The sequence below is a fragment of the Gymnodraco acuticeps genome, unplaced genomic scaffold, assembly GCF_902827175.1.
Source record: "Gymnodraco acuticeps unplaced genomic scaffold, fGymAcu1.1, whole genome shotgun sequence".
In the NCBI taxonomy this organism is placed as follows: Eukaryota; Metazoa; Chordata; class Actinopteri; order Perciformes; family Bathydraconidae; genus Gymnodraco; species Gymnodraco acuticeps.
In genome coordinates, this window is record NW_022992081.1 from 2,318,499 (window position 1) to 2,336,338 (window position 17,840).

Below are 17,840 nucleotides of genomic sequence, written 5' to 3' on the forward strand. Positions count from 1 at the left end.
ATGACTTCCAGCGCTGTCCTCCTGCTCTTCATCCTCTCTCTCACAAGTAAGTTCCCCTGTCAAAGTATGGCTGTGTGGTGACGTATTAAAACGAGTGTTTTAAAAAATGTTCTTAATTATTATATTTTCACCACAAAAACGCGTTGTGATTTTCAAAATCAGTATTATTGATATAGTCAGCTATTGTACAAAAAAAAATGCGTTTAACAAATGTACATTTTCTGTCCATCATTAAACAATGTCCATGGTGCTGATGCACACACAATTTTGCAATTATGCAAAAAGATAAAGACACACTTCAATAACCCCCCCTCTCTCTCTCTCCCTCTCTCGCTCTCTCTCTCTCTCACACACACACACACACACACACACACACACACACACACACACACACACACACACACACACACACACACACACACACACACACACACACACACACACACACACACACACACACACACACACCACACACACACACACACACACACAGGAAATTGTCTTTATTAGGTTTCAGTGAGCTGCAAAGCGATAACTTACCCAATAATACAAATTTGTTGTAGATAATGATGCACAGTTCACATTAAAGGTGTCACTAATTTGAAATGGGCTATTAATGAAATGAGAAGATATCCAGAATTTAGGCTTATTTGCTATGAAAGGTTCATTACTGTAAATCCAACTGTGAGAAGTCTTTGAGAGGACATACTGTTCAAACTGCTGTTTTTTATTTTGTGATGATGCAATGCATTACACACAATACATAATTCAACCTCTTCTCCACATACCAGAAATATCATACACATTATTTTACTGAAATTCCATTTAATATACTTGATTTTTTAACCAGCCACATTTGAAATACAATTGAGTGGAAAAGGATATCAACATCACCATCAAATACCCCATCAGGTGTAGTTTATTTGTAGAATAACAGCTCCTCCAGCTGCCCACATCCCCATTTTCCAGAGAGAACATCAAGGACATGACCTGAGTTTCATTAATAATAGCTAGGCTTCGCTATGTGTGTCTTTAAATAGCATAAGAACAAAAACAGTTCCTGATGTGATTGGTAGCTACCAGTTGCTGATACAAATGTTGCGATAATGACCTTATACAGTACATATTTGTATTCTGTGACATCTCGTTTACATTGTGGGTATAGATAGAGCCTGGTGATAAGTGTGAGCCCTCATGACTTAAAGAGGCCCTATTATGCTTTTTGAGATTTACCCTTTCCTCTCCTACACACTCCCCCTGCCTGAAACACCTTGATAATAGTCCTTTTTTACATTTGTGTTATATAGTGACATCACTATGTAACACTCAGTAGCGTGGCGTGGGGAAAAAATTAGGGGAAGCCAATAATACGTCCTTTCTTTTGGATTGGGGGTGTGGTGGTCAATGTAATAACGTAACCAGATGAATGATTACAGCACCCGGTATCATTTTACACACATTTGTATCATACAGATGCAGGACTTACACACGCCTGTTATCTAACCGACAGGTCCGCACGCACTCTCCAGCCCAAACTCTAATAAGCATTCATTCACAAACTAAATCAGGAGACCTTTAACGTTTTACGTTCGATTCGCTCCTTTTTTCCTCGCTGTACACAGCTCCAGTTTGGGCATTGGCCTGTCATCAGATTGTATTTGTTGTTGCTGCTGTAGCAGAAGTTTAGTACAATTATTTTTGATGAAATACTCCAAATCTCCACCCTCCATAATTGCACTTGCTTCAATTGCTTGCTACTTTCTAACGGCGGTGAGAGTGGTGCAGTGACGCTATCTATCTTCTATCGATTAGATTTATGATTCGAAAATTATAAAAGTAGGGTAGACATGTGGATATTATCCGACTGAACAAAACGTGCATTTATCTAACAGGTTTGTTTTCCACTGACCTTATTTCGAGCTATTTTCCAAAATCTTATGGAGAAATCCCATTGCCTTTTTGTCGAGGGAAACCGAGCGCAGCTTACTTCCGGGTTTTAGGATGCGTCACTGCCACACTAAATTGATGCGATTTGATTGGATTGTGAGGGAAGCCAGCCGCCTCTGGCTTCCCTTGGCAAGGCCCTGACTAATCACAGGTTGGCAGGGGCATGACGTGAGCCTTGTCTGATTGGTCAATCCCTCCATTTTTGTCACCAAGGGAAGCCAATTTCTGCTGGCCTCCTCTCGCAACAGAGAGTGCAATTTACTGTTTCACCATAACATGTAGAGGGGCGCTGTTTCACTATTTGTAAAATACTCAATGAGAATGGGGGAGAGACGGGCCGGCAGCAACACACAGCGCAGACAAATTACCGAAACCAAACGAAGTGTTTTTATTTATTTATTAAAATTATAACTACAATCCGAAAAAACAGGGGAAGCCTGGCTTCCCTTGAACTCCAGCAGAAAACGCCACTGGTAACACTCAAGCTTCTATTGGCTTCATACATTGTATGTGATAGGCTAATGGGCGGGAAATCTCTCAGTGGTTGACCAATCACAACAGAGCCTGTCAGCTAACCAATCAGATAAACAATATGAATGAAAAATAAAGCACTTTTTGAACATTCAAGCATGTAAACATATCACAGTAGAAATACAATTATGAAACCTGGAAATTACATAAGATGTCACTTGTTGTTCAATTAGCATAATAGGGCCACTTTAAGACACTCAGAGGACCCCTGTGAATCTCTTTGATGACAAAAATGAGTTTCTATATTCAAACTCTCAACTTTTCCTCACAGACAGGGTCCTAAAAAACTGTTTGTGGTTCATACTTTGAAGATACTTGTAAGTAAAAGCAGATGGGCCCTTGAATAATTTACAGGAGGCTATTTTATACCTACCGCCAAGAGAGCACAGTCTTTTAGGCAGAACACTTGGCTGTCTTCACCAGTGTCCTAAAAGGAGAGCTTCTTTTTTTTTTCAAGCCGACCTTCTTGCAGGGTTTTTTTCCCGGAAATTGCATTATCTGGTGGGTTTCTCTTTCGCTTTAGCGCAATAGGAAAATAATTAATGAGACAAAAAAAAATCTGAGCCATCGACGTAATATCCGCGCAACAGACAACTAATGGACTCTGACAAAGATCCGATACGACAGGAAACACAGCCAAGCATTATTCTGTTACATCCATCAAGGCAAAGATACACTAGAATCAAGCTTTGAATTATTGAAATGATGTAATACACCAAGAAGGCGCATAGCACTTCACTGTATCTTTCACCATGTTGTTGTGAGTGTTTGTATTTCCCCCGAAGGACTGGTGATTTGACCAGCTCTTGTTATATGCAATAATGTTCGGCACTATTCCTCAGCATCTGTGCTTTTACTGAATCTGTCGTAAAACATAGAGATTAAAATACAAACCAGTTATAAAAAAATATACAACTTCATCAATTGTATACATCACAGTCTGTTTTGGAAGTTATAAAGAGCCCTTTTGGCCCTAGAGGGAGCTTTGTGAAAAATTGCAAATTTCTTCAAGATGTCACTTGAGCCATTTGCTGGGTCTGAAGACTGCTTGTTTAAAATCCGGGAGAAAAGTGAGCTTAAAAGACGTTTGTAGCCTCCTCATTTCTGCTGAAAACTGGCAGCTCGATGCTACATTAGCTTCTACTACCATAACACGCCTAAATATTTGACAGAACATGCTATTATCAGTTGTCATTCCCATTATGTACCAAGGTGAATTGGGCATAAGCATCTGATGGCGAAGCGTCCCCATTTGGCCATATCTTCTTGCAAATGTAATGCAGCAACATCCTTGGCTTCTCTTTGCTGCATTTCTTCAGCCATATACATGAATAAATACGATACGATACGATATACTTTATTGTCCCCGTAAGGAAATTTGTTCTGGACTCCGTCCTGCAGTTCCGCATACATGTACATATACAAACATAGTGGACATTAAGAGACATACACATATCATCAGTCATACACCGTTTGAACAAACACAATACAGACGCACATACTGACAATGGCGACCTATTGCACTACCCCTCATGGCCAACATTTAAAAAGAAAGTACATTTCATTTCATGTGAATGTTAAGAAGCTTAATGGACATAGGTAGGAATGAGTGCTTATAGCGGTTCAGCCTGCTCTTGGGAACCCTGAATCTTCTACCAGAAGGTAGGAGCTGGAATTCTGGGTGGAGAATGTGGGTGGGATCAGACACAATTTTTTTTGCCTGTCTGATAATGGACTGCTCGTATATGTTTTAGAGAGATGGGTGTTTTTTAACCCCCATAATTTTCATAGCAGTCTGTACCAGGCGAGCGATCTGTGACTTTGACTGCACTGTCAAGTTACCATACCAGGCAGTAATACCATACCTAATGATGCTCTCCAACACTGCATGATAGAACAGTAACATGAACTTCTGGTCGACTCCGAAAACCCGGAGTCGACGCAGAAAGTACAACCGCTGTTGAAGTCTAGAGCACAGACCTTGAACATGCGCCTTCCAGCTGAGTGTATTATCTAGATGGACACCAAGGTACTTATAGGAGCTGACCTGAGTTATGGGTTCATTGTGGATAACCACCGGCCTAAGGTCACCCACTGCCTTTGGGTCCCACACCATCTCCTCAGTCTTCTTCACATTCAGCACAAGATGGTTAAAATCACACCACTGCACAAATCTCTCTATTTCAGAGTGATAAGCCGATGAACTGCTGCCTTTGTGCATTAAGCCAAGGATGGCTGTATCATCTGCGAATTTGATGATATAATTCTCCGGGTGGATTCTCGTACAGTCGTTTGTGTACAGTGTGAAGAGGACCGGGGAGCTCACACAACCCTGGGGGGCTCCTGTACTAATGGTCCGGGGCTCTGAGACGGCATTGTTGACCCTGACATGCTGAGTGCGATTGGTTAAAAACGAAAAATACCATTTCAAGATAAAAGGATTTATACTGATCTTTATCAGTTTTTAAAGCAAGATGTGAGGCTGCAGTGTATTAAAAGCCGAGCTGAATTACGATATAACATCCTCTGCACTCATACGTTGTGGTACCATTTTTGCTTTTGTATACATTGCAATACAAGTGATGGTTTCTTGGTCAACATAGAAGGCATAGAGACATTCTTTAGCATCCAAACTGATGGGAAATGTACATCAAAGTGTGCTGAATTTCCCTTTATTATTACCTAACCCCTTGTGTTCTTTCCCAATAGGTTACACATGTTTGCAGTATATACTACATAATAACTGAATCATTTGCAAGGTATCATCTTAAACTTTCCCAAACATGGTTATACGTTAAATACAAGCATTAACTAACTTAAAGTCACTTCAAATGGAATATAAATATGATTAAGGCCTCTTACTACTATATTAACAGTTTAACTTACATCTTCTTCTTGTGTTAATAGACTCAGGTTCTTAGACATGATGTCAACAATAATTTATCAACTAATTCATTATTAAGTCAAAATAAACTTTAAACTGAAGTTCCATTAAGTTCCAGATTCCCTTGCCTCTCTTGCTTTCAAAATAGCTGAAACTTTTGCCGTTGAATGTGACATGAAAACTTGGTACAGCAGGGTGCTGTTCTGGAAAAAGAAGCTCACTCAGCCTTCGCTGCATGTGATCTTACCACAGCAGAAACTTCATGTGGCACAGAGGGGCTGAAGCATTCCAAATATTTAACGCGCTCTCCGCTGTTATCAGTTTGTTTGACAATGTAGACACAATGGCTGAGGGAAGCCAGGAGAGCATTTTGCTTCTGACTTATTCATACAATCACTTTTTACATAACCAATACTTTAGGGCTGAGGAAACACAAAGCTTCAGGGGTCCTCTCACAGGGGGAGGATGCATGACTGGGTTTTTTTGTTTGTTCTTTTGCTCTAAAACCCTGCAGTTAAGCGTGAGACCGCAAGAAGCACCAACACATACACACTGGCATTATAAAGAGAACACAGGATTCCACCGTAATGCCCCTTTGGAAACATTTACTTCATTTACAGCCAACTTGTTTATTGTTCATCATTGTGACACTGAACTGAAAACAAACTGTGATGTCACGCTTGGAACAGCAACGCTAACACGCACACATAATTGTTGCATTTGAAGTCATTGCCAAGGACATAAAAAGACAACAGCTTTATTAACATGTATTTTTTGTATTTTGAAATGTATGATATACATTTACCTTTTAAAAAAAATAGATTTAAATTGAAAATACAACTTAAAACATTTAAATCCCTTTCAAAATTGAATGTTTTCCAACTCTCTGCATTGTGGCTTGTAGGCAGCAGGGCGGAGAACGCAGAGGAGCGGCTGGTGAACTACCTGTTGAGTCCGGAGCGCTACAACAAACTGATCAGACCGGCCATCAATAAGACGCAGCAGGTCACCATCTCCATACAGGTGTCTCTGGCGCAGCTCATCAGTATCGTAAGTATATTTGATTTTATTCAGATATTGACAAAAGCCCTGAGTCTCACAAAAATGCTCCTTATTTCTACCTGTTTGACAGAGGTGGACAGAGTATTCAGCTCTGAACTTATGTTAAAGAAGCAACACTACAGTGTGGAACAACTATTTTACAAGTAGAGATCTTACACTAAAAATCTAATTTAAGTATAGTAAGATAGTATAGGTTTCAAATTGTACTTATTGTATCAGAATGACTCAACAGCACAATCTCTTATTTCAGAATAATATATGTTATTACTTAATTGAGTAGTGATGCATTGTTGTGTTCATTACTTTAAAGGGGCAGCTATTAAAAGAGGTTTACTGCGTGAATTTTACTATAATAATAATAATACATGATTATTTGTTGATTATATATTTTTCTAATCGTCAAAGTTACTGCAGAAAAATGTAGTGGAAGTACAATATTTACCTCTGAGATGTAGTGGGGTAGAAGTTGAACGTAGAAGAAAAATTGAGAATATGTAGTACACTGTAAGAAACGTACCGTGAAATTCACAGTATTTAACTGGCAGCAATTGACAAGTTACTTACTATAAAATGAATTACAGTAAGTAACTTGTCAATTGTTGCCAGTTAAATACTGTAAAGGTAATCACAGTATTTACACATTTTTATTTACAGTAACAGTGTAAAATGAAACACAGTAACTTCCAAGTACTGTATTTGTGTTTACGGTAATAGTGTTTTAACTGTAAAATGAAACTATATTTAATTACTTTATTTTTGTTATAGCTGTAAAATAAAACAGTAATTTCCAAGCATTGTATTTTTGTTTACGGTAATAGTGTTTCCATTGTAAAATAGAAACTTTAATGCTATAATTTTAAGTTACAGTATCAGTATTTTAACTGTAAAACAATATATTATAGTATACTTCATGTCATGCTGGTAATTTACAGATTACCAGAAATTCTTGACACAATTTTAAAGCTCACCAATAACGGCAGGGAGACAGCAAACACATTTTAACAATGCATTCTTAATTGTTGAACGGTATCAAGACCATGTATTTTCTTGTGCTAAATGATAAATATTTTCATCCATAAAACAATCGATATTAATATCCAAAAACATGGAGATTGCATTTTTAAAACAGTGGCGATAACAAAACAGAATATGAAGCCATTTCTTCTGCCAAGCCAATTTAGAGACGTGCTGTAGTTGAAAAGGTGTCCCGTCCTCGACACAGACTGGAGAACCCAAATGCACGACCCAGAGACAGTCTTGAATGTAACAAACATTTTCTTTTTAATGTCATTGAACAGAAAATCCCTCTTAACAGAGTAAGTACTAGAATAACAAAAAAAAACGCTCACAAGGAGGAAAAAACTAAGCATAGCAAAAAGAGAACTTAAGATAAACTTAAACTAACAAAACAACACAACCTGACAAGACTGCAAACGATCCTCTCTTTGCTGAGGCCTGGCACGACCACACGTGGGAACAAACACAAACTGACACAGGACAGGGGGGAGACAGGACTATTTAAACATGAGGTGAGTGGGAACAGGTGGAAACAATCAGGGGCGGGGCTGACGATGGCGGGAAAACACACAAAGGGAGGAAGTAACAGGGCCTGAAATGAGAGACAAGAGGTAAGTAGAAAATGAAACAGGAAATGGAAAACGAGACACAACATGAAACACGGGGACTGAACTAGAGATGGATGACATAAATAGACAGACCTGACATGACATGAATAAACATGAAAACCTGACTAAACATGAAATTACAGACATAATGTATAAACATAACTAACACATTTGACGAGACACAACAAAAGGCACTGTTTGGCAAATACATTATCACTATTCTTAGACAATACACAATATTTTAAAACACTTTGAATACAAACAACCAAATGCATGCAGGAATGGACCCTGTACTGAACTTACAAACCTTACACGTGTAAGACATTTTGATAAGCTTGCCGAGTAGTTAGCTTAACTTGCTTTTTCACTAAGCGGCCTGACGTCGGACTGTCAAACTTTGGCTAGGGTTACATAAATTAACTGACAAAATTATTTGTATTAATTACTTTCTTTGTCTCTTGAGTTACCATGTCCATTGGGGGAGTTTACTTCATGGTTCAGCAAAGGGCGTGGTCTAGCGCTGAGGACTCATAAATACTGCAAGGAGCCAATTGGGACAGATTGGGACAAACCACCTGCTTCCATGTTAAAGGGGGGATTTGGGTTTTGTCAGTGTCCTTTGTGTTTTCTGTTACTATTAATTATCCCTTGGTTTCAACTTGGTTTGGCCAAGCCCCTATATAGGTTCCTTGGGTTTTCATTGTAGCAGGTCAGTTGGTTGAGTTAACACCTAAGTGTTAATGATGCCATGTTTCTTTGAGGTATTTTCTGTTAACCTCTTTTATAGGCCTAGTTATTAGAATTTATAGATTTATGATGTTTAATGTGTACTTTTGGGTAAATAAAAAAAACCCAGTTTATTTAAACCACTCCTGTGTCCTGTTGTTCATACCCCTCACTGTTTATTCATCATTCAATTCATTCTAAATTGTATTCTGTAGATTGTGTACATTGCTTTTCACTTTACTGCTTTTTGCACTCCTGGATAGAAGCTAAACTGCATTTTGTTTTCTCAGTACCTGTAACCTGTGCAATAACAATAAAGTTGAATCTAATCTTAAGCAGGAACAAATGTATTTACATATCTGACATTAACGATTAAACACATTTGTGCATTCTTTATAAATGCAAACTGGTCAAGACCACTGACGGAAGTAGTTTTGCAAAGTAGTGGTTCTGTCTTTTACATGTAGGATTCAACCCCCCTTGTATTGATTTGTTTAAAAAAGAACAGACACTTGAGTCATTCATTTGTAGTGATATAATAATTGTTCATCTGCAACGAAGAACGCCAACGCAAATTCCACCATTGCAAACCGAGTCAAGCCGACTCTGAGCTGTCCGACTTCAGGCAAGCTTTTTGAGACCTCCCCCAGCTGCAATCGGCTATTCTCGTCTACTTTCGAGCCGCCACAATAATAATAAAAATGATGATTATTACCTTACTTTTGTCTGTTTTTATTCCTCTGTGTTGCGTTTTTAAGGTGCAATGCCAAGACACATTCTTTGTATAAATCAGCACCACATTTGTAGTTCTTCCGGTTTGCAAAGACATAGGGTCTTACAAATATATATCTACTAAGTATATAAAATATCTAGTATAGCCAAACTAGTAATTACACTGCATCAAGATTATGTATATTAAGAAAAATATGTTGGTTTATTTAAGATATTTTAGATATTTTAGCTATTCTAGAAATGGGGTTTTTCGGTTGGTTCTTTCTTTTTTGGTTACTGTGATTATCTACAGTACATTGTTGGTTACTGTGATCTTCTACAGTACATTGTTGGTTACTGTGATTATCTACAGTACATTGTTGGTTACTGTGATCTTCTACAGTACATTGTTGGTTACTGTGATTATCTACAGTACATTGTTGGTTACTGTGATCTTCTACAGTACATTGTTGGTTACTGTGAATATCTACAGTACATTGTTGGTTACTGTGATTATCTACAGTGCATTGTTGGTTACTGTGATCTTCTACAGTACATTGTTGGTTACTGTGATCTTCTACAGTACATTGTTGGTTACTGTAATCTTCTACAGTACATTGTTGGTTACTGTGATCTTCTACAGTACATTGTTGGTGTTACAACCTGGCTCCTGGGCTGCAACAAAAAGCAGGGATGCGAGACGAAAGGTAAGAAAATAGCAATAGTTTATTCTCTTATAAACAATGTAATGAAAAAACCAGCCACAGATCCCCGAGGCTGGCACGGAGAGAGTGCCCAGAGGAGTGAGAGCGACGTATCCGGCTTGCTCCTCCTATATCCTTTTCAGCGTGGCTCACCCGGCAGGTGCGCCTCATCAGACAGATTGCAGCTGGGACCTGCAATCACACAGAAAACACACACAACCAGACGGCACCCCACGTGGTGTGGAGGGGTCGTCACAGTTGGTTACTGTGATCTTCTACAGTACATCGTTGGTTACTGTGATCTTCTACAGTACAGTGTTACTGTGAATATCTACAGTACATTGTTGGTTACTGTGATTATCTACAGTACATTGTTGGTTACTGTGATCTTCTACAATGCATTGTTGGTTACTGTGATCTTCTACAGTACATTGTTGGTTAGTGTGATCTTCTACAGTACATTGTTGGTTACTGTGATCTTCTACAGTACATTGTTGGTTACTGTGATCTTCTACAGTGCATTGTTGGTTACTGTGATCTTCTACAGTACAGTGTTGGTTACTGTGATTATCTACAGTACATTTTTGGTTACTGTGATCTTCTACAGTACATTGTTGGTTACTGTGATTATCTACAGTACATTGTTGGTTACTGTGATCTTCTACAGTACATTGTTGGTTACTGTGATTATCTACAGTGCATTGTTGGTTACTGTGATCTTCTACAGTGCATTGTTGGTTACTGTGATCTTCTACAGTACATTGTTGGTTACTGTGATCTTCTACAGTACATTGTTGGTTACTGTGATTATCTACAGTGCATTGTTGGTTACTGTGATCTTCTACAGTGCAGTGTTGGTTACTGTGATCTTCTACAGTACATTGTTGGTTACTGTGATCTTCTACAGTACATTGTTGGTTACTGTGACCTTCTACAGTACATTGTTGGTTCCTGTGATCTTCTACAGTGCATTGTTGGTTACTGTGAATATCTACAGTGCATTGTTGGTTACTGTGATTATCTACAGTGAATTGTTGGTTACTGTGATTATCTACAGTACATTGTTGGTTACTGTGATTATCTACAGTACATTGTTGGTTACTGTGATCTTCTACAGTACATTGTTGGTTACTGTGATCTTCTACAGTACATTGTTGGTTACTGTGAATATCTACAGTACATTGTTGGTTACTGTGATTATCTACAGTGCATTGTTGGTTACTGTGATTATCTACAGTACATTGTTGGTTACTGTGATTATCTACAGTACATTGTTGGTTACTGTGATCTTCTACAGTACATTGTTGGTTAATGTGATTATCTAAGTACATTGTTGGTTACTGTGATCTTCTACAGTACATTGTTGGTTACTGTGATCTTCTACAGTACATTGTTGGTTACTGTGATTATCTACAGTGCATTGTTGGATACTGTGATTATCTACAGTGCATTGTTGGTTACTGTGATTATCTACAGTACATTGTTGGTTACTGTGATTATCTACAGTGCATTGTTGGTTACTGTGATTATCTACAGTACATTGTTGGTTACTGTGATCTTCTACAGTACATTGTTGGTTACTGTGAATATCTACAGTACATTGTTGGTTACTGTGATTATCTACAGTGCATTGTTGGTTACTGTGATTATCTACAGTACATTGTTGGTTACTGTGATTATCTACAGTACATTGTTGGTTACTGTGATTATCTACAGTGCATTGTTGGTTACTGTGATTATCTACAGTACATTGTTGGTTACTGTGATTATCTACAGTACATTGTTGGTTACTGTGATTATCTACAGTGCATTGTTGGTTACTGTGATTATCTACAGTACATTGTTGGTTACTGTGATTATCTACAGTGCATTGTTGGTTACTGTGATTATCTACAGTGAATTGTTGGTTACTGTGATTATCTACAGTACATTGTTGGTTACTGTGATTATCTACAGTACATTGTTGGTTACTGTGATATTCTACAGTACATTGTTGGTTAATGTGATTATCTACAGTACATTGTTGGTTACTGTGATTATCTACAGTACATTGTTGGTTACTGTGATTATCTACAGTACATTGTTGGTTACTGTGATTATCTACAGTGCATTGTTGGTTACTGTGATTATCTACAGTACATTGTTGGTTCCTGTGATCTTCTACAGTGCATTGTTGGTTACTGTGAATATCTACAGTACATTGTTGGTTACTGTGATTATCTACAGTGCATTGTTGGTTACTGTGATTATCTACAGTGAATTGTTGGTTACTGTGATTATCTACAGTACATTGTTGGTTACTGTGATTATCTACAGTACATTGTTGGTTACTGTGATCTTCTACAGTACATTGTTGGTTAATGTGATTATCTAAGTACATTGTTGGTTACTGTGATCTTCTACAGTACATTGTTGGTTACTGTGATCTTCTACAGTACATTGTTGGTTACTGTGATTATCTACAGTGCATTGTTGGTTACTGTGATTATCTACAGTACATTGTTGGTTACTGTGATTATCTACAGTACATTGTTGGTTACTGTGATCTTCTACAGTACATTGTTGGTTAATGTGATTATCTAAGTACATTGTTGGTTACTGTGATCTTCTACAGTACATTGTTGGTTACTGTGATCTTCTACAGTACATTGTTGGTTACTGTGATTATCTACAGTGCATTGTTGGTTACTGTGATTATCTACAGTGCATTGTTGGTTACTGTGATTATCTACAGTACATTGTTGGTTACTGTGATTATCTACAGTGCATTGTTGGTTACTGTGATTATCTACAGTACATTGTTGGTTACTGTGATCTTCTACAGTACATTGTTGGTTACTGTGAATATCTACAGTACATTGTTGGTTACTGTGATTATCTACAGTGCATTGTTGGTTACTGTGATTATCTACAGTACATTGTTGGTTACTGTGATTATCTACAGTACATTGTTGGTTACTGTGATTATCTACAGTGCATTGTTGGTTACTGTGATTATCTACAGTGCATTGTTGGTTACTGTGATTATCTACAGTACATTGTTGGTTACTGTGATTATCTACAGTGCATTGTTGGTTACTGTGATTATCTACAGTACATTGTTGGTTACTGTGAATATCTACAGTACATTGTTGGTTACTGTGATTATCTACAGTACATTGTTGGTTACTGTGAATATCTACAGTACATTGTTGGTTACTGTGATTATCTACAGTGCATTGTTGGTTACTGTGATTATCTACAGTACATTGTTGTTTACTGTGATTATCTACAGTACATTGTTGGTTACTGTGATTATCTACAGTACATTGTTGGTTACTGTGATTATCTACAGTGCATTGTTGGTTACTGTGATTATCTACAGTACATTGTTGGTTACTGTGATTATCTACAGTGCATTGTTGGTTACTGTGATTATCTACAGTACATTGTTGGTTACTGTGATCTTCTACAGTACAGTGTTGGTTACTGTGAATATCTACAGTACATTGTTGGTTACTGTGAATATCTACAGTACATTGTTGGTTACTGTGATTATCTACAGTGCATTGTTGGTTACTGTGATTATCTACAGTGCATTGTTGGTTACTGTGATTATCTACAGTGCATTGTTGGTTACTGTGATTATCTACAGTACATTGTTGGTTAATGTGATTATCTACAGTGCATTGTTGGTTACTGTGATTATCTACAGTGCATTGTTGGTTACTGTGATTATCTACAGTACATTGTTGGTTAATGTGATTATCTAAGTACATTGTTGGTTACTGTGATCTTCTACAGTACAGTGTTGGTTACTGTGATCTTCTACAGTACATTGTTGGTTACTGTGATTGTCTACAGTGCATTGTTGGTTACTGTGATTATCTACAGTACATTGTTGGTTAATGTGATTATCTAAGTACATTATTGGTTACTGTGATCTTCTACAGTACATTGTTGGTTACTGTGATCTTCTACAGTACAGTGTTGGTTACTGTGAATATCTACAGTACATTGTTGGTTACTGTGATTATCTACAGTACATTGTTGGTTACTGTGATTATCTACAGTGCATTGTTGGTTACTGTGATTATCTACAGTACATTGTTGGTTACTGTGATCTTCTACAGTACATTGTTGGTTACTGTGATCTTCTACAGTACAGTGTTGGTTACTGTGAATATCTACAGTACATTGTTGGTTACTGTGATTATCTACAGTACATTGTTGGTTACTGTGATCTTCTACAGTACATTGTTGGTTACTGTGATCTTCTACAGTACATTGTTGGTGTTACAACCTGGCTCCTGGGCTGCAACAAAAAGCAGGGAGGCGAGACGAAAGGTAAGAAAATAGCAATCGTTTATTCTCTTATAAACAATGTAATGAAAAAACCAGCCACAGATCCCCGAGGCTGGCACGGAGAGAGTGCCCAGAGGAGTGAGAGCGACGTATCCGGCTTGCTCCTCCTATATCCTTTTTAGCTTGGCTCACCCGGCAGGTGCGCCTCATCAGACAGATTGCAGCTGGGACCTGCAATCACACAGAAAACACACACAACCAGATGGCACCCCACGTGGTGTGGAGGGGTCGTCACAGTTGGTTACTGTGATCTTCTACAGTACATCGTTGGTTACTGTGATCTTCTACAGTACAGTGTTACTGTGAATATCTACAGTACATTGTTGGTTACTGTGATTATCTACAGTACATTGTTGGTAGTGATGGCGAGATGAAGCCTTATGAAGCTTTGAAGCTTTCCAGCCAATTGGTTCGCAAAAGGGTTCATCTCATGAGGCTTCATCATGGGCTTCATTTGAACACAAACCCCCTGTTGGTCAAAGTGTGTAAAACAGGCAGATTGGACATCTCAACAGTGTGCTCTGTCTCATACAGAGTTCCCAATGAGTAAAGCCTTAGAATACGTCTAAACAACGAACATTAAATCATATTTTCATGTTAACAATATTGTATTTATTCCAGTTTAATGATTGTGATTGAAAAGCCTAAGGAGGCTGGTACACATTGCAAAGAGGGATTTGTATTCCTTAATAATATTCATAAACTTAACCATGTTGTAGCCTGAGAAAGGCTAAACCATATCAAAGAATACATTCATTAACTACATTATCTCATTTAGCTGTAGCTTTTATAAACAACAAAAAAGACGTATTGTTCAGTCGTTGAACCAGGGACCCTGCAGTCACGAGTCAACTGTTTTCCAGCTGAGCCACAGCACACACACTAAAGCTCCCTGAAAACACTGCAAGATATGTATTCCTGTATTTATTGATGTTTTTATTGATGTTTTTATTCCTACATTTATTTATGCTTGTCTCTATTTATACTTATGACATGTTCCGACCTCTAGTGAGGGTCTGAGCTCTTTTGATTCCATCGTGTCACCGGGCCCGGGTACAGGAGGGGTAATATGGTTCTTGTTATACATCCATGGGTATTATGAGCGTTGTGGTTCAACCATGGATGTATAATAAGAACGGTTCAACGGTTCAACCGATCTGAATGGCTTCCTGAAGCAGTCACGTGGTATCGACAGGCAGCGAGGCTTCGTTTGTCATCGATGACGTCACTGGCCCAAAACTATACAAGCCTCGATACATGCTTCACAAAAAGCTTCGGGGATTACTCGACACACGCTCCGAAGCCTCGGCGCAATACATAACATCACTAATTGTTGGTTACTGTGATTATCTACAGTACATTGTTGGTTACTGTGACCTTCTACAGTACAGTGTTGGTTCCTGTGATCTTCTACAGTACATTGTTGGTTACTGTGATCTTCTACAGTACATTGTTGGTTACTGTGATCTTCTACAGTACATTGTTGGTTACTGTGATCTTCTACAGTACATTGTTGGTTACTGTGATCTTCTACAGTACATTGTTGGTTACTGTGATCTTCTACAGTACATTGTTGGTTACTGTGATGTTCTACAATGCATTGTTGGTTACTGTGATCTTCTACAGTACATTGTTGGTTACTGTGATCTTCTACAGTACATTGTTGGTTACTGTGATTATCTACAGTGCATTGTTGGTTACTGTGATCTTCTACAGTACATTGTTGGTTACTGTGATCTTCTACAGTACATTGTTGGTTACTGTGATTATCTAGTACATTGTTGGTTACTGTGATCTTCACACTTTGAAATGCCTTGTGTTGAAAGGTGCTATATAAATAAACTTGCCTTGCCTTACGGTGCATTGTTGGTTACTGTGAATATCTACAGTACATTGTTGGTTACTGTGATTATCTACAGTACATTGTTGGTTACTGTGATTTTATACAGTACATTGTTGGTTACTGTGAATATCTACAATACAGTGTTGGTTACTGTGAATATCTACAGTACATTGTTGGTTACTGTGAATATCTACAATACATTGTTGGTTACTGTGAATATCTACAGTGCATTGTTGGTTACTGTGATTATCTACAGTACATTGTTGGTTACTGTGATTTTATACAGTTGGGACGTTACTACTGCTATTTCTACAGTAACTCCAGAGTTGCTGTAATTTTTGGTTGGAAACACGGTATTATACTCTAAAATGGTATACAGTAATTTACTATGCACAAACACTGTAAATAACTGTGGATTTCACAGCAATTTTTTACAGTGTAGAGTTCAAGTGTCTCACAATTGTACTTAAGTAGAGCACTTAAATGTACTTCAATTCTAACAAACTGCTATTTGATAACTGACATCCTAAATGTGATGCTTACGATATAAAGCTTACAGCTGTTCTTGTGCATCACAGCTCATAACACACTTGTAACATGAAGTAATATTTTACACTGTCACCATTAAGCCTTTTAGGATAATATTACATTACATTACATGTCACTTGTTAGACGCTTTTATCCAAAGCGACTTACATACTCAATACTGTGGGCAATCCCCACAGGAGCAATTTGGGGTGAAGTGTCTTACCCAGGGACACAACGACATGCTCACTGCAGTGGGGCTTGAACCTGTGACCCCCTGATCCGAACACCAAGGCACAACCCACTGCACCACACGCCTCTCTATTAGGGGTACTTTTGCCATCAGTCATACTGTGCACGCTACATCGTAAAGCCCCATTAGGCCCATTAGGCCCCCACACAGGTGATTTCACTTAAGTGCCCTGATTAGTGCTCTGTGGATGGGTAGCAGCTGTGTTTGATTGACATCTCCATTGGGGTGCGACACCCTTAACACGTTTTTTACGAGGTTAATTAACTTCATTGTACAAGTTTTAAAAAAACGTGTATGGTACTCTACTTGAATCTACAAAAGGCTCTCCTTATAGTAGACATTTTGAATGTTTATAGTAAAAAGCAAAGGCGTTAATCATAAGACTGACAGTGGCTCAGCTCTATTCAAGTGCCCCAGTCAGAGAGACAGTGAGAAGCACGCATCAAAGCAGCTAAATGGAATTGAGCCATCATTAATTTGATTATTTACACCTGTGTTGTTTACACTGTGACCTTTCGTTTACATCACGCAATGCTTGAGTTTCAGACCCCATTTACACGGGAACGCAAACGCAAACAAACCCAATTTGATATAAAAAAAGTCTTCCGTTCACACCATGGTTCACACGCATTCGGCTCAATTAACGGCCGTTTCTCAATCGCGAGTAAAACTGCTGCAGAGCAAC

The 17,840-nt window shown here is 38.2% G+C and overlaps 1 protein-coding gene across 1 annotated transcript in view; it reads left to right on the forward strand.

The window, feature by feature from the left end:
- The window catches only part of LOC117537316 (neuronal acetylcholine receptor subunit beta-2-like), a 35,731-nt gene continuing 17,891 nt past the window's right edge, over nucleotides 1–17,840 (forward strand). Inside the window, 2 exon segments of the mRNA XM_034202500.1 lie at nucleotides 1–46; nucleotides 6,267–6,412. Coding sequence (XP_034058391.1) covers nucleotides 1–46; nucleotides 6,267–6,412 — 192 coding nt within the window.